The sequence below is a fragment of the Salvelinus sp. IW2-2015 genome, linkage group LG4q.1:29, assembly GCF_002910315.2.
Source record: "Salvelinus sp. IW2-2015 linkage group LG4q.1:29, ASM291031v2, whole genome shotgun sequence".
Lineage (NCBI taxonomy): Eukaryota > Metazoa > Chordata > Actinopteri > Salmoniformes > Salmonidae > Salvelinus > Salvelinus sp. IW2-2015.
In genome coordinates, this window is record NC_036842.1 from 55,309,869 (window position 1) to 55,336,592 (window position 26,724).

Below are 26,724 nucleotides of genomic sequence, written 5' to 3' on the forward strand. Positions count from 1 at the left end.
TGAAGTTGTGTCTACAGATACTGAACGCAGCCCAGATCAGATTACGGTGTAAGTTTTTACATTCTGGAACGTTCAATGGAAAGGAAACAGTACTGAACGACCAGTTGAAAAACAGGGATGGTTGGGCTGTGTGCTGGGGAACGCTGTCAGCATGGCCACTGCCCTTTAAATACGTCACTTGTTGCTTCAAGCCACACCAAACGGGAGCAAACGTACCTGTCTGTTCAAGAACGTTTGGGGAAACGTGTCGTTCAGTATAAACCGTTCTGCAACATAGCAAAAAAGCACCTCTTAAATCCCAAATAATGCCACCACCTTAATGTGTGAGGAAATCATGAATAAGGTCTCGTGATCCTACCAGCATCTACTTGATTTTTTTCAGATAGAAATAACGCCATTCTCCATGCACTGTAATTTATAACCTGATAAGAACTATTGATAAGAGCTAGGTAAATGAGTACTCTGATTGGATAAGAGAATTGAAAATATAAATTACAATTGTTTTACATCTGTTTTACCTTATAATCGCTGGAGACAAATGTGAAGCCAGTCATATGGCAGCAAATTGAAGCATAACTTTCCCACTGCAAAATGGACAGCTCATACCTTGGCTTGATTGTTAAGGCTTAGCCCAGCTGCCTTACTTGGAAATGATCATGCATAATAATTATTTCAAACATCTGCTGAACAATTTGATGGGGTCAGATGAACTCTATTGAGGCACTAATAACATACTGTATATTCACAATGCACCTGACCTGAGGGCAGGATGCCGCCCACGCCTCAGGCTGTATAGTGCTAGCATCCAGTTCAATGTGAAGTTACACCAATTATGGAACAGTTTAACTTTAATGTACTGTGCACCCACAGGTCTAGATTGACCCTCACAGTAGTTAAAAAAAAAATGGAACAGACCACTCCAAAAGCTCCTTCCTTGGTTCTCTTTCACTTGTTTAATCCTATGTCTAATCATCCAGCAAAGTTTCATGTACAGCAAAAAACGTGTCAGTACCCCAAGTTTCATATTTAGTCCATTACAAAATACAGAACACTAGCTATAACATTAAAACATTTTTAAAAATTGCTTTGACTAAGTTATTCGAATGCAGCCATACATTGAAAATTGACTAAAAAAAACGTAGTAAAATATAAAAATCTAGAAGTATAAATAGAAATTTGGTCCATTGTCTTGGTTGCTATAATATTATTTACATATTAGATTTATTATTTCATGCCAATGTGCATTTTTGATTTCAAAAGCTCACTGTTGCTACAAACAAAATAGTATTTACATTGTCTAGATGGAAGAATGAGTTGCTCAATGCATTGACTCTACAAAAAATAGGCTAACAAAATGTTGTTTAACGTAAAAGTTGCATTTTCCCTTCTTTTTTTTTTTATAGCTTACTGCCAATAAATACGAAAGTTTAGGGAAAACAGTTAGTTAAGCAAACATCTCAAGACGGCAGTATCGACAAAACATCGTAAAGTTAATCTACAATTGTATGAATGCCGTTAGAAGTACAAGATGAATATACAAAGGCACACATTACAGGGTCGTGCGGTATCATGTCCAGCGGTCAGGAAACTGCCATTCAACGACGGAGAACAGAAGAGGAGAAAAAAAGGAGGGGAAAAAGGCAAAGCTGCTGTCTTTAAAAACTGAACAGAGTGAGACAGGCAAGAGTCCATACTGGCAAGTTAGGGGCCCCGTTGCCATGGTTACACCAGGGACTCAAGGCTCTCGGCTGTGCTGACAGGGCCCCCTGGGACCGTTCCGTTGTTGTCAGAGGACTGGAGCGTCCTCTCGTCCTCCTGTGTGCCAACCAAGCTCAGCATGGCTTTGTACAGGAACTGGTACTGCTCCTGAATGAGAAAGAAATATAGAAACTGTGCTGTTGAAGGGAGAATGTTTTAACACAAAATGGCTAATGTGCATCACTCAGGTACAGTCAGGCGGTGATTCAGATTGACTAACAACATCAGTGAAGGTCCCGGGCCTCATGAGGTTGATCATCTTGGCCACCTGGTACACGTCCACAGAGCTCTCCAACTCTAGTTGGCACACCAGAGTAGACAGGGCACAGAAGGTTCCCGCAGTAACACCGCCAATCCTGCAAAATCAGACCAGCGCCATGAAGTGCTTATAAAACTGAAAATCTCTGCTCATATTAGCCAGGGGCTAAGCTAGCTTTAGATACTTTGGGCTAATTCCAAGACATATTTGGGAAATGTTACAGGATTAGTGCTCTATGCTCCAGTTTGTAAGTATTTACTGAACCTTTACAGTATTATCTGTGGTTAAAACCAAGGATTGAGCGCCATACAAGAGTATTGAGACAGGATTGTCTCAATAGGCCTGGATCAGTGCAGGTTTCAGTTCCAAGAAATATTAAGAGTATTGGAAATATGGACATATCTTCTTATCCTCTTAGGTCAGAGTGGATCGTCTTGAATCTATTACCAGTGGCCAAAATAGAAGGCAAAAGAGGGATTCAGGGGTATTGAGCTTGCCTGGTTCCAGTTGGGTGAGATTTTGACTTTTGGGACTATTCCATTGGTTCCAGGTCTTGAAAAAGGTTTAGAGTGGACATCATTACCTTATTTCACAGATAAATAATCAATAGGTCTTACTCGTCATGGACAACCATGGGGCCCTCCTTGGAGGAGCTCTCCTCCCTCACCAGGCTGAGCAGCTCAAAGGTGCTGCTGATGGGGCTGTCTGGGTTGGGCCAGCGAGGCGTCCGGTAGTGCCTCACCTCCAGAACATAGTCATCCTGGCCCAGAGGGGGACAATAACACAATAAGACAGAGTGTGTGTGTGCCTGTGTGTATGTGTGTTGAAAGTGGTCCAGTGATTGGAGGTACAGATGGTTGAGTGAAAACTGTGTGAAAAATAACAGCTGTGCTCCATTGACGTGTGGGGAATGTGTATTGAATTCCATTTCCACCCTTCATTTGGTTTCACCATGGGCCAAGATCCAGAGAAATATGAGCAGAACAACTCCTAAATGGAATACTCATGTTGCTATATATTCCCTCTGTGTAACAATAAACAGTTGTTAAATGTTTTTGGGGTATAGACACAGTGATAACATTTGCTGAGCACTAGCAACTGGTCCATAACGACTGGCCCATAGCGACTGGTCTTTTCTATGAGGCTGTTCTTTTTGGGCTGATCCCACAGTGTGTGGCTGATCCTCCTCTTCAATGGAGTTAGTCTATTCTAAGTAGCTGATCATGCTATTGTGACTGATCTCTTATCTTATCAAGCTGATCTCCCTGGTCTTACTGATCTCCCTCAGCTCACCTGTGTAGCCTCCAGGACATAGTCCTGCACCACCAGCATCTCCTCGTTGACCAGACACACATGGTTCTCGCTCCGCAGGGTCACTGTGAACGCCTCACAGCTGATTGGCTGCTCCTTGCGGGGCCAGTACACGTACGGCTCCTCCCCCTCTGCCTGAAAACACAGAAAGATGTGATAAGGACTTCCTATTTGAGGCACAAAATGGCTGCCTGCATACATCAGCAGTTTTGTGTCCAGGAGGACAGATAGATACCCACCAGGCTTGGTGTTCCCAGTGTTCCCGCTGTTCCTGGTGTTCCCGGCAGTGTGACGATGACCTGAGCGTTGTGATCCCAGATCATCCTCCAGAAGTCTGTCACCGTGCTGGCCAGTGGGTTCTGGGTCACGATGAACTCAGTGCTCTGCCGGTACCCCTGAGGAACACAACCGGTGGTAGAAAATTTAGACAGGTGGTATAAACATTCATACAATTTGGACAGGTAACCAAAAGTGGAATTTACTGAAAATGATGGCTGGAATGGAGTGAATGGTATCAAACACATAAAAAACATACGTTTGATACCATACCATTCCATTCACTCAATTCCAGCCATTATTATGAGCAGTCCTCCCGTTAGCAGCCTCCACTGCTGCATCTGACTCCTTTATGTAGAATGGTTGGGTTCTTACCGTGAGGTATGAGGCGTTGATGTAATCTGATGTAGTTTCTCCCACCACCGTAGACAGACACACCCGTGACCTTTCAACTGGAGACAAAGCCACGCGATGTTAAACTTCCTCATTAGGTATAGAGAAGGTAATTTTGTATAATATTAATATTACAATGATTAGCTTTATTAAAGCAGAATGACTTAACCATGACGACTGCTTATCTACCTAAAGTGATTTTGTGACACACATTTGCTTACACCAAACAAGAGTAAAACAGTTGCCAAGGTTTATGCTTTCAAATAACAAAATAAAAATAAAAATGTATAACAGTTTTTGTTGAGGGGTCCAAGTGTGGGGAATTTTGCTAAATGTTCATTTGAAAGTGACAATGTTGAGGCCAGGTGAGGTCTCATTGTCTACACACTGTTAAACGGATTTTACATTTTATGTTTCTGAGTCCAGTATGAAGGAAGTTTGAGGTAGTTTCGCGCTAATGCTAGTTAGCATTGGCTCACGAAACTACCTCTAACTTCTGGAGAGTATTAACAAACCTGTCTGGAACTCACCGGGTATTAAAGAGGAGTTTCTGTTCTTCTCTCTGTTGCACTCTTTCAGGGCTGCCGAGTAGTCACACTGTTTGGCATTGGACTGGGATACCAGCTGTAATCACATTGAGTACGATTACATGCACACAATATGATTATTGTGAATAGTCAGATTAATATAATAGTTTGATTTAAACGTTTACATGTTTTCCAAGAAGAACGATTTCCCAAATAATCCTGTTTACATAAACACATCTGAAATCAGACTACCTGATGGGACTGTGATAAATGCAGAAAATTGCCAATCTAAATATATGTTCTACCACAGCAACTATGTTATTTTTGGGAAGCCTATTTGATGCTGAGTTCGGATATTTAAAGTTTGTACGTGAAAACTATTTCTAAGATACATACTTTCAGTTTTTCCGAACTCACTTCACTCGTGCAAAAGATGGAAGCTTCACTCGCGCTGCTCGTGCTAGCACACGTGCAGATCAAACACACCGCTGGAACTCCGATTAAGCTGCTTACATGTCCTAATAATTTGAAAGATTGCTCAGAAAACCAGGTGTTTTAATAGGCGTATACTTACTTCGATTATGACCGATTAAGATAAGCAGAGCAAGGTGTTTAATGCCATATTCGGCTTACTGACGTAATCTGTTTAATATTGAATTACTAGTGTGCATGTAAACGTACTCAGTGGCACCAGATTAACTGTCAGTGTTTAAACATGATGTGCCAGCGGTTGCAACTGCTCTTTTCAAAGGACAAAGAAAGACAATTGATGTGAAAAAAACTAAAACTGTCTTTAAACCCCATAGACAAATTCTCCTTTAAATGCACGTTTTACTTTTAGTTCGGCCCTTTATGTCCTACTGAAGTTGTTATGGAAAGTTTACCAGTTGTACATTTTGCTGTAATGCAAATACTTCCCCTATGACTTGTTGTAAGCTGTTATAAGCATGTGTCTTTACCTTAAACTGTTTCTCCAGCTGCGTCCTGCCGGAGGGCCCTGGGGTCAGGAGGTCATTGACGTAGCTGTGGATGAGGCTGGAGGAAACCTCCGTCTCCTTGCCCAAGATGGCCTCCACCAGGGCGTCGTGGATGAACACATACTGCTCCTGAATGCACAGGGAAAGTAGGGGTTGAAAGCCTTAGTTGGGTGTTGTCATTCATACAGTGCTGGAAAGGTAACAGGACAACTGATCATAGTAGATTCACTGTTTTCTTGTTGGTATCAGACCTGGGATCAAAAAGTATTCTTTCAAATACTTTAGAAGCCTTTATTTGAGCTTTTCTGGCGCAATGGCACCAATAGAAAAGTTCCAAAAGTGCAACCCCCCCTCTGGCTGAGCTCTCACCTCTGTCTGTACCAGGTGGTTCCTCTGTGTGCGGATGTGTTTGAGGAAACCCATGATGTTGACCGTGCTCTCTTCTTTGATCTGCTTCAGCATGCTATCCAACACTATGTAGGTGCCAGTCCTGCCTACGCCCGCACTAGAAACACACAGAGGTACACAATTTAGTTTACATTTAAGAGCCACATTTCAATAGAGAAAGTACTTGGATAGAGGAAGGTTCTGATATAGATTGTGAATCCTGGTATTTTGAGTTCACTCTAGTTCTCTATGAAATAATTGTTGACCTTCTCAGCTGGACTAGGTGAAAGCAGCCACAGAATGGATGTTAAGAGATTGCATTTAATGGAGGACCATGTCCATTCTATTCTATTTCTATGCCAATCCGAATGTAAATTTACTTCCTAAATTGAATCATTCACATCCAGAAGATGAGCCATTTTTAATTGACCGAATTGAATTAGTAATTTCGGTGTGGAAAAATGGTATTGACCTCAAAGCTATTCTATACATTCTGCAAATCTATGGCTTCCTACCTGCAGTGCACTACGACAGGCCCCATGTCATCTGTCCTGGCTTTGGAGGACGTCTGGACGAAGGTGAGCACGGGGAGAGTGTACTCAGGCACGCCCATGTCTGGCCACTGGGTGTAGTGGTACTGTGTCACGGTCCGCTCGTTAATACGCCCCTTCAGTGAACCCTGGGGTTGGTGGGAGGAAACAGGAAGTGGTGAACAGGATGGGACTTTGGCTGTCACTTTGACACTTGGGATTCGTGAGTTCCATACGAAATGTTCAGAAACTAAAGTTGTAATGACGTAGTGCTTCAACTGACTTGTAGGGTAGGTGCAACCAAAGTAGATAATATATGTGAGGAAGTAGAGGTGAAACTATTAATGGTGAATGAGAGGTAAGTGTGATGTAAATTGTGTGACCTCTAACCTTTTGGACCTTGGTGTTCCTGAGGGTGAAGGTTCTCTCGGTGTAGTGGGCCAGAACCTTGCTGCTCTTCACCGTCACCAGGAAACCACCGTACTCATCCTGGCTCTCCAGGGGCCAGTACTGGTCACACTTCCTCTGAGAGACACAACAAAACAGTTTCGTATACTTTCATGAATAAGCATGAATAAACTATTACTAAATATGTATAAGCGTATAGGTGGCCCCGGTCTCTCACCCGTCCCTTCTCCACCAGGTTGGTAATCATGATGATGACGCCCACGTTCTGCTCCCACACCATCCTCCAGAAGTCCTCGGTGCTGGACTTGAGAGGGCCCTGGGCCGCGATGTAGGCCCTGGACTTGTTGAAACCCTGAGGAGGGAAGGGCGGCAGAGGAAGGTAAAGAGAAAGAGAGTGAACAACAGATTATCTACTGACACGTCAACAAGACATTTGCCCTCATAACACTGCTAACATCTGACGTTATTGTGCAGATTGAAATGCAACAAAAATTGATTACGTCAACGTAGTTTGCGTTAATGTAATCTCCACTCTTCCCATCTTTGTCAGCCTGGGTTGAGAGTCTTACTCGGCTGTGGTCATCTAGGAGTAGAGGAGGAAAGAGATAAGCTGGGTGCATTCAATAATGTATGTGTGTGTACATGTGTTTGAAGGTGCATGTTTGACTTACAGGCCAGGATATTGATGTATCGGTTCTTGTTCTTGTTGTCTGGATGGTTGGAGCCGTCTGTGGTGATACCCAGGTCCACCGTGCACACCTGCACCTCCTAAAAAAACACATGACCTTCATCACTCCACCCCTAACATCCCACCATCCTCCATTACTATGCAGCCAAATAAAAATGTGTCATCAATGACAAAAACGTCAACATGGGCAGCTGGAAATGTGACAAACATCTACACACGTTTACTACAGAAATAATCGAATCGAAAGAGAAAAGGGAGACACAGCTTACCTCGTAACACTCTTTCAATATCTAATGGAGGGGGAGTGAGAATGCAAAAAGCACAGCAATGTAATGTCATGACACAAGGTGAGCAAAAAAGTCAAAATAAATAACAAGAAAACGGTTTATGGGCGAATCTCAACATAAAGACACTGTTCATGCGATAAACAAGGCTTCAAAAGCGGCTTTCAGATTCACTCCATGTACCATGTTAATGTCCATATTAGCTTTGACTTACAAACCTATTTTTGTGTTATTGACAACATTTACACATGTATGCATTTACACAGCACTGATAAAATGCCAAGCTGGATTTAACATGGTAAGCAATGGTAAATATCCAGTTGAACCTATCTTAACTTGATCCAGAGAAACATCAACATCCATGAATGCAGTGTAGATTATGATACATTTGTAAGTCTCAGTGGTAAGGACAACAAACATGGCTCCTCAGAGGAATCTGGGCCTGTAGCATGTAGAATGAGAGAGAGTGTGAGTTTGAATGGCCATCACAGTGCATAGCCTACCGCCCCATAAGGTTTCTGCATGCTGACCTTAAAATAATGGCAGCCACCGTGTAACATCGCAAACGACACGTAACAATTTCGCAAGATGGATACACACAGAACAGCATTAACTAAAAAACAGGTAGACAGCTGACTTGAAACACGTAACCAATAAATACTCGTTGTGTTTTTGTCATAAACGATATCCTGTGATCTGAGGGAGCAAAGGTTACAGAATGTGACAGCACACCTCAAACTCCCGGGAGAATGTGTTGCTGTGGTGGAGCTCTGTCACGTGCTTGACAAACTGCTTCACCGTAAGGGCTTCATGTTCATCTGAAAGGCAGAGAGCAAAGCTATTGAGATGATCAACAAAAGTCCTTTATCAGAATGAACGTTTGAAACTCAATACTCTGTCAGAAGCAGATGTTGAGTGAGGTAGTGTTAATGACAGAGGTAGGCTTGATGAAAATGTAGAACACGGACAGATGGAGAGGATAACTGTCTACATGGCTCTGTGCTTGTTAACACTTTTATCTGTGTGTGTGTGTGTGTTGCGTGAGAGTGTGCTTGTCTCAGGATGGTTACCTGTAGCTGTAAGCAATGGTGTGGGTGGAACAGATATGACTCTGGGCGATGTGTTGTCCTCTATGTAGAAATGGGCAGTCTGGAAACACTTTCTGTAGAAACATATGTACGATGATATAAGTTAATAAACTTGTATTAGATGAGATGGAAAAATAGATTTTTTACATTTTGTCGCCAAAAAATATAGCTTTTTTCCATCTCATCTAACGCAAAAGAGGTATTTGTATGCTTTGTTCTCGTTTGGTGAAAAATGTGCAAAAGAATTGTGACAAAGACAATAATAATATTGGTGTTATGATTGAGTAAAATGTAATAAAAAGACAATAACTGTAGATATATTTTTGAGACGTAAAAAGATCACGCTCAGAGACAAGAAAGGCCTAAAAAACACTTTTGTTGTTGTGTTTTTTAAGATACAAAGACAACCACAGATGTTGGCGAACACATGGTAATCTGTCCGTAACACAGGAAAAAAAAAATCCTTCTAATCTCTGACAAGTTTTTAACAGGATCACGCATGCATTTCTTTTGATGAGCCTGTGTTCAGCTACCCAAAAATGGACATCACCACACAGATTACTCTGGACGACAAAACCAGCAAAGAGATGTCCCCAGTAGATAACATGTTTGCCTTTCTAAAAGACGTCCACACTTTGCTAAACCCAAGTGCACAGCTATGGGGTGGCCAAATGAACACCGTGTCACCAGGGGAAGTACAAGGATGCGACACGGAAGGGATTACCTCAATTTAGCCTCGCTCCAGTCGTTTTACAAGACGCTGACACAGCGCCTTCGTGTCGGACATAATGAGACGCAGGCCCTTTCCCCCTCCTATTCCACCCGAGGCCCTGTTCCCCAACCCCTGGACGACCCCGAGCCCCAAGCTCAACGCTCTACACTCTGAGTGGGGTACATCTCTCAGATTTAATCCCTTAGCAGCGCCAAGATTACTACGGCTTAACATGAAAATACAATAACAGGGCAGAAAGCATGAACAATATGTCACGTCTCCAGCCCAGTGGATGAGAAATGTACAGTCTTAAAGTGTTTACATTTTTGAAAGTGTGTCCTTGATTGGATTGCAGAAGTTGGTTATTTTACTGTCCGACCGGTCAGGGAAAAGTAGTATTTTTCTATGATCTCACAGTATGGGCAAAATGTCTTTATACCTGGAGACGCGCAACTCTGAATGCTGGCAGTTATGTGTAAGTGAACCTACCCAAACACAGCAAAGCTCATGTGAAAAGCCAGACATCAAACCGTAGTGAAGATATTGGATGTGTCATGGGGAAGTGTGTGAGAGTGAGAAGGATATTGGGCCCGTGTCACAGAAGATTAGGCCTCCCAGTGAGACAGACAAATATGAGGTTCTTAAGGTCAACCCCCTCCACCCTTTGCATACGCCACCTCCCGTTTCACTCCACCCGTGCCCCCTGATGTCTGGGGACCAACCAGACCCAATCCTCGGTGACAGATGAATAACAATATGACAGGAATCAGCCCTGGGGCTGTTCCATTGGGAGGCATGAGGCTTACTGGTGCCAGTGTGTGTGGAGACTATCAATGCAGAAAGGAAGCTGTTGTTCATGTTCTGTAGCATAGCTGTCCGATTATACAGATGATGCTTAGGGTCAGAGGGGTCAGTGCGGAAACGATACTCATCATCATAATTGGATCTAATAATAATAATCATAATGGATCAAATAATAATAATTATGGATCTAATAGTAATCATTATGGTTCTAATAATAATGGATTATGGATCTAATAATAATACTTATGGATCTAATAATAATCATTATGGATCTAATAATAATGGATTATGGATCAAATAATAATGGATTATGGATCTAATAATAATCATTATGGATCTAATAATGGATTATGGATCTAATAATAATAATTATGGATCTAATAATAATCATTATGGATCTAATAATGGATTATGGATCTAATAATAATCATTATGGATCTAATAATGGATAATGGGTCTAATAATAATGGATTATGGATCTAATAATAATCATTATGGATCTAATAATAATAATCATTATGGATCTAATAATAATCATTATGGATCTAATAATAATCATTATGGATCTAATAATAACCATCCTCCTTCTTCTCCTCCTCCACATGCTCCTTCTGGTCTTACCTCCAGTAGATGAGGATGCCCACCAGGATGATGAGTCCCACGAAGGTGAGGGTGGAGACCACCGCCAGAGGGACCACGGCCCTCCTCTCCTTATCCCTGGCCAGACCCACCCTGGACTCATGGCTGCTGTTACTGGCGTCTGTAAGTGGGGTGAGAATAGAAAAGGAGGGGACAATGGATGAGGAGTGAGCTAATGTTGACTATTGAGACACACAGCACAACTCCCACAACAAATCCTTCACTCAATCAGCTTCTACAGTGGCAAGAAACCCTTTGGAATTACCTGGATTTCTGCGTAAATTGGTCACACAATGTGATCTGATCTTTATCTAAGTCACAACAATAGAAAAACACACTGTGCTTTAACTAATAAAACACAAACAATTATACGTTTTCATGTCTTATTGAACACACTGTGTAAACTTTCACAATGCAGGGTGGGAAAAGTATGTGAACCCTTGGATTTAATGACTCGTTGACCCTCCTTTGGCAGCAATAACCTCAACCAAACATTTTCTGTACGGTCAGGACGAATTTTGGCCCATTCCTCTTTACAAAACTGTTTCAATACAGCAATATTCTTGGGATGTCTGGTGTGAATCGCTTTCTTGAGGTCATGCCACAGCATCTCAATCAAGTTGAGGTCAGGACTCTGGGCCACTCCAGAAGGTGTATTTTCCTCTATTCTGTTGTTGATTTACTGTGTTTTGGGTTGTTGTCCTGTTTCATCACCCAACTTCTGTTGAGCTTCAATTGGCGGACAGATGGCCTTATATTCTCCTGCAAAAGGTCTTGATAAACTTGGGAATTCATTTTTCCTTCGATGATAGCAAGCTGTACAGACCCTGAGCAAAGCAGCTCCAAACCACGATGCTCCTTCCACCATATTTTACAGTTGGGATGAGGTTTTGATGTTGGTGTGCTGTGCCTTTTTTTCTCCACACATAGTGTTGTGTGTTCCTTCCAAACAACTCAACTTTAGTTTAATCTGTCCACAGAATATTTTGCCAGTAGCACTGTGGAACATCCAGGTGCTCCTTTGCGAATTTCAGATGTGCAGCAATGTTTTTTTTGGACTGCAGTGGCTTCTTCCGATGTGTCCTCCCATGAACACCATTCTTGTTTAGTGTTTTACGTATCGTAGACTCATCAACAGAGATGGTAGCATGTTCCAGAAATTTCTGTAAGTCTTTAGCTGACACTCTAGGATTCTTCTTAACCTCATTGAACATTCTGCGCTGTGCTCTTGCAGTCATCTTTGCAGGACGGCCACTCCTAGGGAGTGTAGCAACAGTGCTGAACTTTCTCCATGTATAGACAATTTGTCTTACCGTGGACTGATGAACATCAAGGCTTTAGAGATACTTTTGTAACCCTTTCCAGCTTTATGCAAGTCAACAATTCTTAATCTTAAGTGATCTGAGATCTCTTTTGTTCGAGGCATGGATCACATCAGACAATGGTTCTTGTGAATAGCAAACTCACATTTTGTGAGTGTTTTTTACAGGGCAGGGCAGCTCTAACCAACATCTCCAATCTCGTCTCATTGATTGTACTCCAGGTTAGCTGACTCCTGACTCCAATTAGCTTTTGGAGAAGTCATTAGCGTAGGGGTTCACATACTTTTTCCAAACTACAGTGTGAATGTTTAAATTATGCATTCAATATAGACAAGAAAAATACAATAATTTGTGTTATTGGTTTAAGCACACTATGCTCGTCTATTGTTGTGACTTTGATGAAGATCAGATCAAATTGTATGACCATTTTATGCAGAAATCCAGGTAATTCCAAAGGGTTCACATACTTTTTCTTGCCATTGTACATACTGACTCACGAACACTTCAGCAGTAAATCAACACATGCACTCAGTTCTCAAGAACAAACATTGCAAAGGTTGAGCAAGTAATGCAATATAAACATGTGATTTCACATAGAGGTGAGACAACACTTGGCAAGTGAAACGTGTTAGCATCAAACTACTCTAGCATTTGAACTACATGTATTGTCGTTTTGTAAAAAAAAAAACTGCACTTTTAAAGAATAGTCCAACTTACCTTTGTGTTCTAATACATCGACTAATTCAGAGCTCCTGCTTGAACTACGTAGACTTGTTGACTTCAATTTGAAACGCTACCCTAGACCTTTGCTTCAACATCTTTATACCCATTCAGTTAACAAATCTAAACCTCTAGCGACCTCTCTAAACCTTATACAATGGCGGCAATAAGAAGGATGAAAGTGAACAGAAATGCTTTCACAAAGTTAACATGCACTAAAGGTTAGTTTGTGAGTATTGGCTCGAAGCTTGAAGCACACAATGGCTTAAATCTATGGGACTCTCAATGCAGCAAAGGTATAAGAGGTGTGAATGAGTGGAGACCATAAAAACCTATTGGGCAAAACTGTTTTCTGCCCGCTTCTAATGCAAAGACTTAAATGCAGATGATAGCTTCTATCGATGAGCTGTTTTGTCTGGGGTCTGAATGATGACAAAGATATTAAAGAGGTCAAAAATCGGTAAAAGATTCTAAACAGGGGCCCTGAGACTGTCTCAAGTGTTGTGTGAATTACATTGACTGTTTAATGGGGAATTAAACCACTTGTGGTCTGCTAAGGCAAACAATCTATTTTGGTGCGAGTTGGGATTTGCAAGAGATCTGCTGCCCTCTACAGGATGTCGCATGATGTTACAGCAAATAAACAGTAGAGACACAGAGAAAATACATAACAAAGAACACTGAAATGATGATGACTATGGAACTGATTGTGAACTTCAACATGAACCTGTACATGAACCTCTACCACAGTAGAGCGGCCTGGATCTAAATTGTTAGAGGTCTACAATCAAAATGTATAAAAAAGTTATGTCTTTGTTCTACAAAGAAAGGCCATGATGGTGAACAGACACACAGGCACAAACACTCGCACACACACTTTCATCTTATGGGATTTTAGTTATCGTAGACAGGTGGTGTGTTAGGTGATGTGCCTCCTAAATTCCAGAGTATTTCCTGTTCCATTGGCATCATGGAAGCTGTCGTTTTCCCCAATCCAACAGGTGCAGCACTGTGCCTTGATGTACGGGGTGATGTTGCCCCCTTGTGGATGTTTGTTTTACCTGCGATTGGCTCCTCCTCCTCAGAGTCTCTCTCTGTGCGCTCGGGGATACTGAAGTCTGAGGACATCTCGTTGTCGTATGGGCTCTCGCCCTGTCCCGAGCCACTCTGCTCCTCCCCACCTAGCGGCCAGGGCACCGCCGCAGTTACCGCAGATACTGTTGCCGTGCTCCCCGCCGTCTCCGTGGCGACAGCACTGCCACTCTCACTCTCAAAGTAAAACGCAGAGGAGCGTTCATCATTGTCGGAATCGGGAGAGGCGGCAACCTCAGAGGTGAATGAGGGGGGGGCGGTGGGGATGTAAGGGAGCATTCCCTCCCCTGAGGCCGAGGCTGAGGCTGAACTCTGAATCCTGTCCCACTCTGCATCTAGCTCCTCCTGGGCTTCTCCCGACAGGGTCGAGCCAGACACATTACTGTCTACCGTCTGCAGGTCAGGGGTGAGGGTGGGGGTGACGGGGGAGGAAGAGGAGGAGGGGGCGGAGGCAGAGGTTCGGAGGGCCGAGACCCAGCGGTCCTTGGAGCGGGACGGCGTGGCTGTAACAGAAACGTGCAGGTCACCATGGGAACCGGAGAGAGGAGGATGAGGAGGAACAGGAGGAGAGGAGGAGGAAGAGAAGAGAGGCTGACCTACAGACGGGTTGGTGGAGCCCGCCAGAGATGTATGGATGAGATGGTCTAAGTCGCTACCGGAGGAGTAGAGTGCTAGGCTAGCCGCCCCCCAGTCAGACGTGGGCAGGGGGAGGTGAGGAGAGGCATGCAACCAGGAAGAGGACGAGGTGCCATCCAGAGAGCAGGTACACAACGACTCCACACCATTGCTAGCTACTGTGAACCCTCCGCCACCATCAACAACCCACGACAGAGAAGACTCTATTACACCGCTCGTAGCATAACTAGAGTCCCCCAGCCTGCCATAGACATAGTCAGTGATTCCCGGGGTGGCCCCGGACAGAGAGAAGTCACGAGAGAGGAGAAGAGAAGGCTGCAGGGAGAGAGAGGCTGCAGGGAGCGGTCTAGAGGCTAGCTCAGACAGGTCCCGCTCAACGGGCGAGTCAGGGAGAGTTTGAAGGGGGGGAGTGTCACTAAATAGTGCAGGGTCACCCGAGGCCATGGACGAAGAACCAGACAGCACATCGCCATCACCACTATCATCATCGCCTTCATCGCCAACACCACGAGAGACTACGGTCTCCCAACCAGACAGGGGGTGTGAGGGGTGAGGGAGGAGAGACAGGGTGGGGGAGGAGGGGGAGGAGGGAGCGAGGAATGAGTCACCACTAGACAACAGTGCTGTAGCAGCATGCGGGGAGTCCCGAGCAGGAGGGGTCACAGACGACACAGGTCTAGACGAAGGAGGGGCATGCAGGCAGGCGGTGGGGGCGTTGCTAGGGGCGGAGCCGGGGTAACCAGGGGTCGACGTGTCACATACAGGAAGGGTGGAGGGGAGGATCTCACCGTTGAACACCGGCTGCGTGGTCTGCGAGAGAACGCTGCCGAAGGAGGAGGCAGTGGACGAAAACAAGGGCATGCTGGGACTTGTAGGCTGTGGTGGTACCCCCTGAAAAAGGGAGGGGGAAGAGGTGGCCACGGTCCAGCTTTCCGGGAGAGGGATGGCCATGGAAACACCGCTGCCTTTGCCGCTTGGGACGGTCACGGGGGGCGCCACCCCTCTGCCCTTCTCCTTTCTGGTTGAGGAAGTGGTGACGTCATCAGTGCGAGACAGCGGCATGGTTGCTGTTGTGGTATACTTCTGGGTACTCCCGCTCCCTCTGCTGCCTGGTGAGATGGCCCCCTCTGCTGGAGCTCTGGTCGTGGTGCGGTACCTTACACTCGGCGCCGTGGACGTATGGGATCGGTTGGGCTGAGTGGTCTTGAAAGGAGACCCTGGAGTGGTGGTTCTCCTCTGGACAGAAGGGGTGGTTGTTCTGAAACCAGGCAAGGGGAGGCTTGGTAGGCCAGTGGTTGTTTTGGGCCTGGTCCTCGTAGAGCTTGGGGTGGTCCAGTCCATGTCATTGTCCTGGTCTTCACCCGGTTCAACCCGGGGTCCATAGTCCTCCTGGTGGGGAAGACACAGTCACACACCACATATACTGATGCCTTGTTATGAGACACTACTCCTTGTCCTATGTTTAGATTAATGTTTTTTCTTGCAGTGCACTACAGACAGTATCACCACATTGCATTATGAAATAAGTAAAATGTATGTCATATAATGCTTACTTCCTCTGCAAATCCAGTAGAATCTGGATCAGGGGTGTCCTCTGAAAATAATCACAGATGAGAGCGTTAGAAACATTTTGGAAACAATAAAGAGCAAAATACGTTTTTGGGAGGTCTTGTGCTCACTGGGTTACTGTAAGTATGTTCATACAAATAAATAACTAAGACTGATACTTGATATATCTCAACATATTATGGTCAACAGTCTGACAAGTTTGGAAGATAACAGCCTAGACATTGGTTTGTGTGATTGTTTTTCTTCTGGCCTTCAATTTAGGGCTCTAATCAATCTGTAAAGCTGAAGCATTACAGATTCCGTGATATAAATTGAAAGGTAATTTCCGATTGAGCCGACATATGCAGCGTTTACGGTGCATGAGAGCATCAGCTGTTCCGGATGACTCTGTGATCACGCTCTACGCAGCCGATGTGAGTAAGACCTTTAAACAGGTCAACATTCACAAAGCCAAAGGGCCAGACGGATTACCAGGACGTGTACTGCGAGCGTGCGCTGACCAACTGGCAAGTGTCTTCACTGACATTTTCAACCTCTCCCTGTCTGTCTGTAATACCAACATGTTTCAAGCAGACTACCATAGTCACTATGCCCAAGAACACTAAGTTAACCTGCCTAAATGACTACCGACCCGTAGCACTCATGTCTGTAGCCATGAAGTGCTTTGAAAGGCTGGTCATGGCTCACATCAACACCATTATCCCAGAAACCCTAGACCCACTCCAATTTGCATACCGCCACAACAGATCCACAAATGATGCCATCTCTACTGCACTCCACACTGCCCTTTCACACCTGGACAAAAGGAACACCTATGTGAGAATGCTATTCATTGACTACAGCTCAGCGTTCAACACCATAGTGCCCTCAAAGCTCATCACTAAGCTAATGACCCTGGAACTAAACCTCCCTCTGCAACTGGATCCTAGACTTCCTGACGGGCCGCCCTTAGGTGGTAAGGGTAGGTAACAACACATCCGCCACGCTGATCTTCAACACGGGGGCCCCTCAGGGGTGCGTGCTCAGTCCCTTCCTGTAATACCTGTTCACTCATGACTGCACGGCCAGGCACGACTCGAACTACAGCTGCACCATTGAGAGCATCCTGACAGGTTGCATCACTGCCTTGTATGGCAACTGCTCGGCCTCCGACCGCAAGACACTATAGAGGGTAGTGTGCACGGCCCAGTACATCACTGGGGCCAAGCTTCCTGCAATCCAGGACCTCTATACCAGGCTGTGTCAGAGGAAGGCCCTAAAAATTGTCAAAGACTCCAGCCACCCTAGTCATAGACTGTTCTCTCTGCTACCGCAGGGCAAGCGGAACCAGAGCACCAAGTCTAGGTCCAAGAGGCTTCTAAACGGCTTCTACCCCCAAGCCATAAGACTCCTGAACATTTAATCAAATGGCTACCCAGACTATTTGCATCCCCCCCTTTTTACCCTTTTTAATAACTCGAATAATAATATTATCTCAATTACCTCGACTAACCGATGCCCCAGCACATTGACTCTGTACCGGTATCCCCTGTATATAGCCTCTCTAATGTTATTTTACTGCTGCTCTTTAATTACTGTTACATTCATTTTTTTATTTTTCCCCGGTATTTTTCTTAAAACTGCATTGTTGGTGAAGCGTTTGTAAGTAAACATTTCACTGTAAGGTCTACTACACCTGTTGTATTCGGCGCATGTGACAAATAAAATGTATTTGATTGATTTGAATGCAGTCTCTGCTAAAGCAGGAACATTGCCTTTAAATTTCAATCACGCTGTGAAGCTGAACTTCCACGATGCGGATTGAACAGAGCCCTTAGTTACAACTTTGACAATTAGTAACAATGACATTATATTCTGAGATATTGGCCCCATTGACAAACCCAACGACGTTCTTACAGACAGACACTTTACTTGAAACGTACTTTAAAATGTACCTGAAAGAATAACCATAAGGAGACACTCACACACACAAACAGATTGAGTATTTGTGAAAACCATTCTGTTTTTGATGGTATTTTTTTGATGAATTGGGTGCAAAACTTTATTTTAATTCACAGATTGGTCTTCAGGTCCAGGATAGAGGCTTGACAAAAATCTTCGGACGCTTGATATCCACATCTTTCAATGGGTCCACAGTATATGAAGCGGCAAATCATTAGATAGTATGAACCTATATTAGAAATCGTGGTGAATATGTTGCTGTCTCACCAGGTGAGAGAGAGAGAGAGGGAGAGGGAGAGATAGATAGAGAAATAACAACAGGAGGGAAAGTTATCCACAGGTAGTACTTCCGCCTCAGCACAAACTGAGTGTTAACACACCCATGCACATGCACACACAGGCCCACGCACACACACATCCTCTTACCTGGATGGGACTAAGTTACACATCATGGAGGCCTCAGGCCAGATCAGAGTGGGTTTGTAAAGCATGAGGTGGGTTTTTCAAAAGTTAAGTGGAGAGGGAAGGGATGAATGAATGAATTCACAAACACGATTCACAAATGAGTTGTTTTGTCCCCACAATTGTCACAGCACATTCGGTCACACAATTGTTTCAAGTCATTTGGATGAGTGTATACAATTCATGCACATCGAAATATGATGCCGAGTATTTTTAGCAAGACAAAATGTGTTTATTATAAACTTACAATTCAGGAGATACAGAGTACCCATCATTTCATACAAATGCTGCACACAAGCAAACATGATCTTACTGTGACAGGAGGAAAAGATGCCATTTCAAAACAAAAGTGCAATTTTTTATATTTTGTGTGACATAGAAGGTACACATGGAATAACCTTTGACCTTAAACAAACAGATTGAGGGGGATATTCTTCCGTCTTAGAAATCAAAGCACACTTGAAAAAGGGTACAAAGAAAGATGAACAGAAGATTTCACCAGGGACAGAGTACAATACACGCGGTACATTTACTGTGGCACATAGAGGAACTGGGTGCATGTTTAAAGGAACAGAACTGGACAAAGAGAAGACACAGAGAGACTGGGGGGGGGGGGGCTTCTCAAATCACAAACAACGTCATACAGGGAGCATGGCCAAGACGGCTAGGGAAACAGAAGTGGCTCTGGAAACCAGTGAGAGTTCGGTGGGTGTGAAATGTGTGGTCATTTGCGGACACCGTGGACACCACGTGGACACCAATCAGAAACCACGACAGAACTACATCTTTAACTTCTTCAGAATTCCCTTAACACAATCTGTTCATACTCTATCTGAGAAGCCTTCAGGGCATCTTATCGGCAAACTGACTGACTGACTAGACTACACTAGCGGTAAGTGTGACTTTGCTGTTAAGACCTACCATTAAAGCAATACAGTAAAGGGAACTGGTTTGCAAATGATCAAACGTCTATGTTTGGTCTCTACTCTCTATGTCAGCAGAACGCTACGGCAGAGTATAACACCCCCCCCCCCCTATGTACGGTCTGTGTAGACGTATTGGCGGTCGCGGTCGCTCTTACCGGGGTTGTCGATCGGCATGTCGACAGTCAGCTGCTCGCTCACGCGGCCGTACAGACCGTTGGTGCAGACCGCCATGACCTGAACCACGTAGCTGGTGTTGGACATCAGGTCCTGCAATATGGCCCCCTGGGGAACGACGGGGAGAGGGGAGTACAGGGGGTTTAGGGTGGTGGCGATGTGGAGGGTTATACCTTTGTAGGATCTGTTCTTGCTTTCAATCATACTATGGTTCTTTAGTTTCTTTGTTTGTTTCTTCATCCATTCCCTCATTCATTTGTTCATTCACACAAACCTTCCAAAATGTGATTGACCTCAGTTGGTGATCTGTGTGTTAGTTTGCTGAGCTCCAGCTCACAAGCATTAGTTCCGTGAACAACCCACGCTACATAAATGTCCCTCACCACATCCTGGTCTCCGTCCGTCAGGTACTCAAAGGCTGGAGGGTCCTCTCCCTGGGCCAGCTTGTAGGTAACTGAGTACTTCTCTATCCCGGCGTCGTACACCGCCCGTGGCCGCTCCCACATCACCAGCAGGCTGGTCAGGTTATGGGGGTCTGCCTGCACGTTCTCCGGCTCTGAACTGCAGACTGACAGAGAGAGAGAGAGGCAGAAGAGACAGAGAAAGAGCGAGAAATAAATAAATCTAAATTATTTTAGATTCATAAGAATTCCACGTAGAATAATCACTTGCAGTGGTACAAAGAAATGCTGTGTAGAATAAATGTCAAACTTCAAGCAACACCCAATGGGGTGTTAAATTAAGGCTGTAAAGCAACACCAAAACCAAAATATTTGCATGGGGGAATAATGGTCATCACAACTGGGTGTTTCTCCCGTTAAGAGAGCTAAACCCGTGCCTCATGCCTGTGTCAAAGGTCACCATCAAAGATTAGTGCTGCGGCTCTAATGCAGCTCACAGACACACGGAGACTCTGGGATTAACACAGATTAGAGGGGGGAGAAAGAGATTTAAATCAATCAAAATGAGACCAGAGACAATGGCCAAGGACAACAACTAAACCATTGACACATTATCTAAGCCTGCATTTACTTAGGGCACCACAAGAGTAGACCATGGAAATCATTTGTGGTGAGGGGGTGAATGCATTAATTTAATGTTTTTAATGATGCTGAGGGATTTAAGAAATATATTCACATTTTCTGTACTAACCCCTTTTCAACACAAGAGGGCAGAGAGGAGCAAAGAAACAGCAATATTTTTCTCCAGTTCTTTTCTTTCTTTAATTTGTTTTGTGACGTGCATCTCACACCTATTCATGTACATTATATATCATATTCAATGCACTGTATCCATTTTCCGAATACGTTTGGAAAGTGCTCTGTGAAAGGGAGGGGGCAGCCACAGTAACCTAGCAACACCTAGCGACCACCAGGTCTAAAGAGGGGAGAAAGAGGGGAGAGAACTTTAAACTGAGAGTCTAATATCATTGCTGGCATGTAGGGAAAGAGAGAGAGAGAGAGACATAAAGATGAGAGAGTGAGAGGGGCTAGTATATTAGCCTGGTGCCTAAGCATCCACAGCAATTAAATTCTCCCTTCAAGGATACAGAGAGTCCGGGTATAATTAAGAGAGGCACACACACACAGATGCTGACACACATGCTGTCTTATATTGAATGCCTGCCAGCATGCCACATGCTAGTTAAAGTCCTGATTAATGCTGATGTCTAACCAGGAAACACACATCAAACTGCCATCACGGCTTTACTAGGGTCAGGACCCAGTCATAGTATGATACATCAAATGAGCTCTGTGAGACAGCCACAGTGTACTGTGTATATGTGTGTGTGTATATATGTGTGCGTGCGTTTGTGTCACAGATTACATTTGCCCATAACAAGCTGCAGGTTCTCAGTTGGGTTACCAGTCTTGCCTCACATGTATCAAAATCCACCTATGACATGTTAATAGGCCACCAAAAGTGTCACAAATATATGTATGATGTTTGTTATTGGTATGTTGCTATTTTCGGCTCAGAATTAAGCATTCTATGCTCTGTTGCAATGACAATGTAGCGTTAATACATATTAATGCTCTATTTGTCTGCGAGTTACTTGGCGGCAGACTTTATTCCAGCCCAGCATTAACAAACCTGAATCTATTCATCACTTAATCATCAAGACCATGATTAGTTGAATCAGGTGTTAGTGCCAAGAACCAGGAGTGAATACGACAGATGTTTGAATGGATTGTTGGAGACAGACAGACAGGTACATACTGGGTGTGAGGACCTCCTCTGACAGACAGACAGACAGACAGACAGACAGACAGACAGACAGACAGACAGACAAGTACATACTGGGAGTGAGGACCTCCTCAGACAGACAGACAAGTACATACTGGGAGTGAGGACCTCCTCTGACAGACACAGACAGACAAGACAGACAGACAGGTACATACTGGGTGTGAGGACCTCCTCTGACAGACAGACAGACAGACAGACAGACAGACAGACAAGACACAAGTACATACTGGGAGTGAGGACCTCCTCAGACAGACAGACAAGTACATACTGGGAGTGAGGACCTCCTCTGACAGACACAGACAGACAGACAGACAGGTACATACTGGGAGTGAGGACCTCCTCAGACAGACAGACAAGTACATACTGGAGTGAGGACCTCCTCTGACAGACACAGACAGACAGACAGACAGACAGGTACATACTGGGAGTGAGGACCTCCTCAGACAGACAGACAGACAAGTACATACTGGGAGTGAGGACCTCCTCTGACAGACACAGAGACAGACAGACAGACAGGTACATACTGGGAGTGAGGACCTCCTCAGACAGACAGACAAGTACATACTGGGAGTGAGGACCTCCTCTGACAGACACAGACCAGACAGACAGGTACATACTGGGAGTGAGGACCTCCTCAGACAGACAGACAAGTACATACTGGGAGTGAGGACCTCCTCTGACAGACACAGACAGACAGACAAGTACATACTGGGAGTGAGGACCTCCTCAGACAGACAGACAAGTACATACTGGGAGTGAGGACCTCCTCTGACAGACACAGACAGACAGACAGGTACATACTGGGAGTGAGGACCTCCTCAGACAGACAGACAAGTACATACTGGGAGTGAGGACCTCCTCTGACAGACACAGACAGACAGACAAGTACATACTGGGAGTGAGGACCTCCTCAGACAGACAGACAAGTACATACTGGGAGTGAGGACCTCCTCTGACAGACACAGACAGACAAACAAGTACATACTGGGAGTGAGGACCTCCTCTGTGCCGGTGTAGAGAGGAGAAGGCCTGGCCCATGAACTGCTGCTGCTGCTCTCTGTAGTTGTTTTCTGCAGGTAGTCCATCAGCATCACGTAGCCCGCCTGCTGCATGGTCATCACCTCACAGAACATCTCCAGCTACAACACAATGAACAGTTATAACCTCTTATGACCCTTCATAGCATAACCTCAAAATAATGTCACAGAGGAAGTCTGCTGCATGGTCATCCACTCACAGAACATCTCCAGCTAACAACACAATGAACAGTTATAACCTCGTATGACTCTTCATAGCATAACCTCAAAATAATGTCACAAGAGGAAGTCTGCTGCATGGTCATCACTCACAGAACATCTCCAGCTACAACACAATGACAGTTATAACCTGTATGACTCTTCATAGCAATAACCTCAAAATAATGTCACAGGGAAGTCTGCTGCATGGTATCACCTCACAAGAACATCTCCAGCTACAAAAATGGCAACCAACACATCATACAAGATTTTACATAGCTTAACATGTCTTAATTGTTATATAGTCAGCTTGCATGTCATCACCTCACAGAACTCACCAGCTAGAATACAATACAACAACACATTCATACAGAACAATGGCTCTGTGACTTACAGGAAGTTTTAACCCATTTAGCCCAACATTTATTCACGGGGGGAGCCATCTTGGAAAGCCTAGTTATTTTTTTGTTGCTTTTGACAAAGTCATTTCTTAGATTTATTTATTTGATGTGATCAAGTGATTTCATTTAAGTCTGGCCTCAGTTTAGATCGACCCTGTACGTGAACTGAACTGTCCTTTAATATGGTGAAACTATTCCTTTTTAAATATTTCATTCAAATAAATATTGAACATCTAATAGTTATCATAATAGTCAAATAATAGTGTAAAGCAGGTGAGCTGGTTCTACTCTTTTTGTTTTTCTGGTTGTTTTGTGTTGGAAAACTGAGTGGGTCGAAAACAACACGTCAACCCTGTTGCCCATAGATTAAACAGGCTAGAAATATTTCAACAATATAAATGATTTAAGATGAAGTAGTCAACCCTGCTGCCCATACATGTTGCCCAAACAATGTCATTTTTTTGTGAAACTCGCGTTCAATCGCCACTCCCTGTTTCACACAACAAGATTACATTCACCCTGTCACTAGGAGATTTATGGCTGATTTAAATTGAAATTGTCAACCCTCCTACAGTCAACCTTGTTACTTTACTTGGCACTTAGTACGCACTTACTATAGTCTTTTTTTAATTTAACCTCTAGAGATTTTTTTTATTAAGTTGAACATGTTTTCTTTATGACAGAATGTTAAAATGAGGTGAAATCTTCTCCAAAGCCACTGACTTGATGGCACCACCCACATACTAGCTAATTACTATTATCATGATACATTCTCACAGACCTTCAAAACTATGGGTCATACAGTATTCAGACGTCACACAACCTAACACACAGGCCATCAAAAATATCTTTCTGTAAATAAGAACATTGCAAATACGAATTTGTTCTTAATTGACTGGTAAAATAAGATCAAATAAAATAAAATACACACATGCTAGACACATGCATGGATGCCTGTCCTATACACCTCTTCTACAGTTGATTGTGTAACACTGTACAGAACACTGGTCCTCTGACTCACACAGCATTGCAAACAGAGTGGCTGGGAGTGTGACCCGGGGCCAAAACCGTGACTCGGGCAACCGCTGCAACAGCCATTGGTATGTACAAATGTAATGATAGGTGTGGTGTTGTCTAGAAACACACAGTAGTATTCATGATGATCATGGCGCTCTTATGGCACAACTTTTGCAAAATTACTTTTGCATACGCACAGGCATTGGTTATTAGTTCATGTTATCAAAACAACAAATATGTGGATAACGTTGTTTGAATATATAGGCTACTGTATGCACGACTGGCGATATGGTAATCCTATCACATAAGAGCTAGTGTACGCCTCGAGGGAGTGTTTGAAAAGCCACCAAGCTACACAATAGAGGAACAATTCTCCCAAAATGGCCTTTCAAAGTGTTTTGAAACTTGAGACGTGACATTACCCTACCATACAGAACCGAAAACAGGCAGACTGAAAGCCAGTTTAAATGGAAAGAGGGTGTGTGTCAGACAACGGGATGTCAACAGTTAAAGACTTAAAAGGAGTGTGAGTGCGTGTATGTCTTCCCTGTTACCCTCAGGGTATTTGTGATTGACAGGTATATAAAAGCTGTCATTTAAACAAACAAATAAAGGCGCACAGAGGCCTTTACTCTGCTTAAACTGAAACGCATGGTGCTGACACACACACACACAGATCACACACACCACACACAACACACACACACACACACAGCACACACACCCACCACACAACACACACACACACACACACAACACACACGACCAACCACACCCACACACACACACAACACTACACACACACACAACACACACACCACAACACACGGAGCCCGATCATTTATATGAATGCAGACATAAATCAAAAGCAAAGTTCTGGCACAGAGTCAGACACAAAAACAAAAAGACACAGGCGCCGGCATAATGAAACAGTTTAGAAGTGACTTGTGAAAACAACCTTGTGCAATGCCTTTTAACTATACAGATGAAGGAGTGTATGTTAAGGTCCCACCCAACCCATTCACACTCTAAAAGACATCTGTCAACTCCCACTCTCCCTGTTGCTCACGCTATCTCTTCTTCTGTACTGACAAAAAAAAATCCACACACTCTCTGATTTCATAAATGCACACACAGGTGTTCAGTTGAAGTCAGAAGTTTACATACACCTTAGCCAAATACATTTAAACTCAGTTTTTCACAATTCCTGACATTTAATCCTTGTAAAAATTCCCTGTTTTAGGTCAGTTAGGATCACCACTTTATTTTATAAGAATGTGAAATGTCAGAATAATAGTAGAGCGAATGATTTATTTCAGTTTTTATTTATTTCCTCACATTCCCAGTGGGTCAGAAGTTTACATACACTCAATTGGTATTTGGTAGCATTGCCTGTAAATTGTTTAACTTGGGTCAAACGTTTTTGGGTAGCCTTCCACAAGCTTCCCACAATAAGTTGGGTGAATTTTGGCACATTCCTCCTGACAGAGCTGGTGTAACTGAGTCAGGTTTGTAGTAGAGGTCGACCGATTAATCGGAATGGCCGATTAATTAGGGCCGATATCAAAATACCGATTTTCATAACAATCGGAAATCGGTATTTTTGGATGCCGATTTTGCCCGAATTAATTTTTTTACACCTTTATTTAACTAGGCAAGTCAGTTAAAGAACACATTCTTATTTTCAATGACGGCCTAGGAACGGTGGGTTAACTGCCTTGTTCAGGGGCAGAACGACAGATTTTTACCTTGTCTGCTCAGGGATTCAGTCTTGCAACCTTACGGTTAACTAGTCCAATGCTCTAACCACCTGCCTCACGAGGAGCCTGCCTGTTACGCGAATGCAGAAAGAAGCCAATGTAAGTTGCTAGCTAGCATTAACTTCTTGCAACTATAGGGGGTGCTGTTCCGCATTAGCATATTTGTGTCTCCAAATTAAAC

The 26,724-nt window shown here is 43.9% G+C and overlaps 1 protein-coding gene across 1 annotated transcript in view; it reads right to left on the reverse strand.

Moving 5' to 3' along the window:
- Positions 1 to 930: 930 nt before the first annotated feature.
- LOC111962176 (receptor-type tyrosine-protein phosphatase zeta-like) overlaps positions 931 to 26,724 on the reverse strand; it is a 71,956-nt gene continuing 46,162 nt past the window's right edge. The window contains 25 exon segments of the mRNA XM_070442958.1: positions 931 to 1,866; positions 1,979 to 2,114; positions 2,635 to 2,777; positions 3,311 to 3,463; positions 3,568 to 3,723; positions 3,980 to 4,056; positions 4,528 to 4,621; positions 5,484 to 5,630; positions 5,871 to 6,006; positions 6,404 to 6,567; positions 6,809 to 6,943; positions 7,044 to 7,178; positions 7,327 to 7,409; positions 7,498 to 7,594; positions 7,784 to 7,804; positions 8,531 to 8,616; positions 8,869 to 8,960; positions 11,024 to 11,162; positions 14,145 to 16,200; positions 16,365 to 16,405; positions 19,865 to 19,991; positions 20,267 to 20,451; positions 23,116 to 23,146; positions 23,148 to 23,198; positions 23,201 to 23,269. Of these exon segments, the coding sequence (XP_070299059.1) occupies positions 1,723 to 1,866; positions 1,979 to 2,114; positions 2,635 to 2,777; positions 3,311 to 3,463; positions 3,568 to 3,723; positions 3,980 to 4,056; positions 4,528 to 4,621; positions 5,484 to 5,630; positions 5,871 to 6,006; positions 6,404 to 6,567; positions 6,809 to 6,943; positions 7,044 to 7,178; positions 7,327 to 7,409; positions 7,498 to 7,594; positions 7,784 to 7,804; positions 8,531 to 8,616; positions 8,869 to 8,960; positions 11,024 to 11,162; positions 14,145 to 16,200; positions 16,365 to 16,405; positions 19,865 to 19,991; positions 20,267 to 20,451; positions 23,116 to 23,146; positions 23,148 to 23,198; positions 23,201 to 23,269 (4,698 nt within the window). The 3' untranslated portion in view covers positions 931 to 1,722.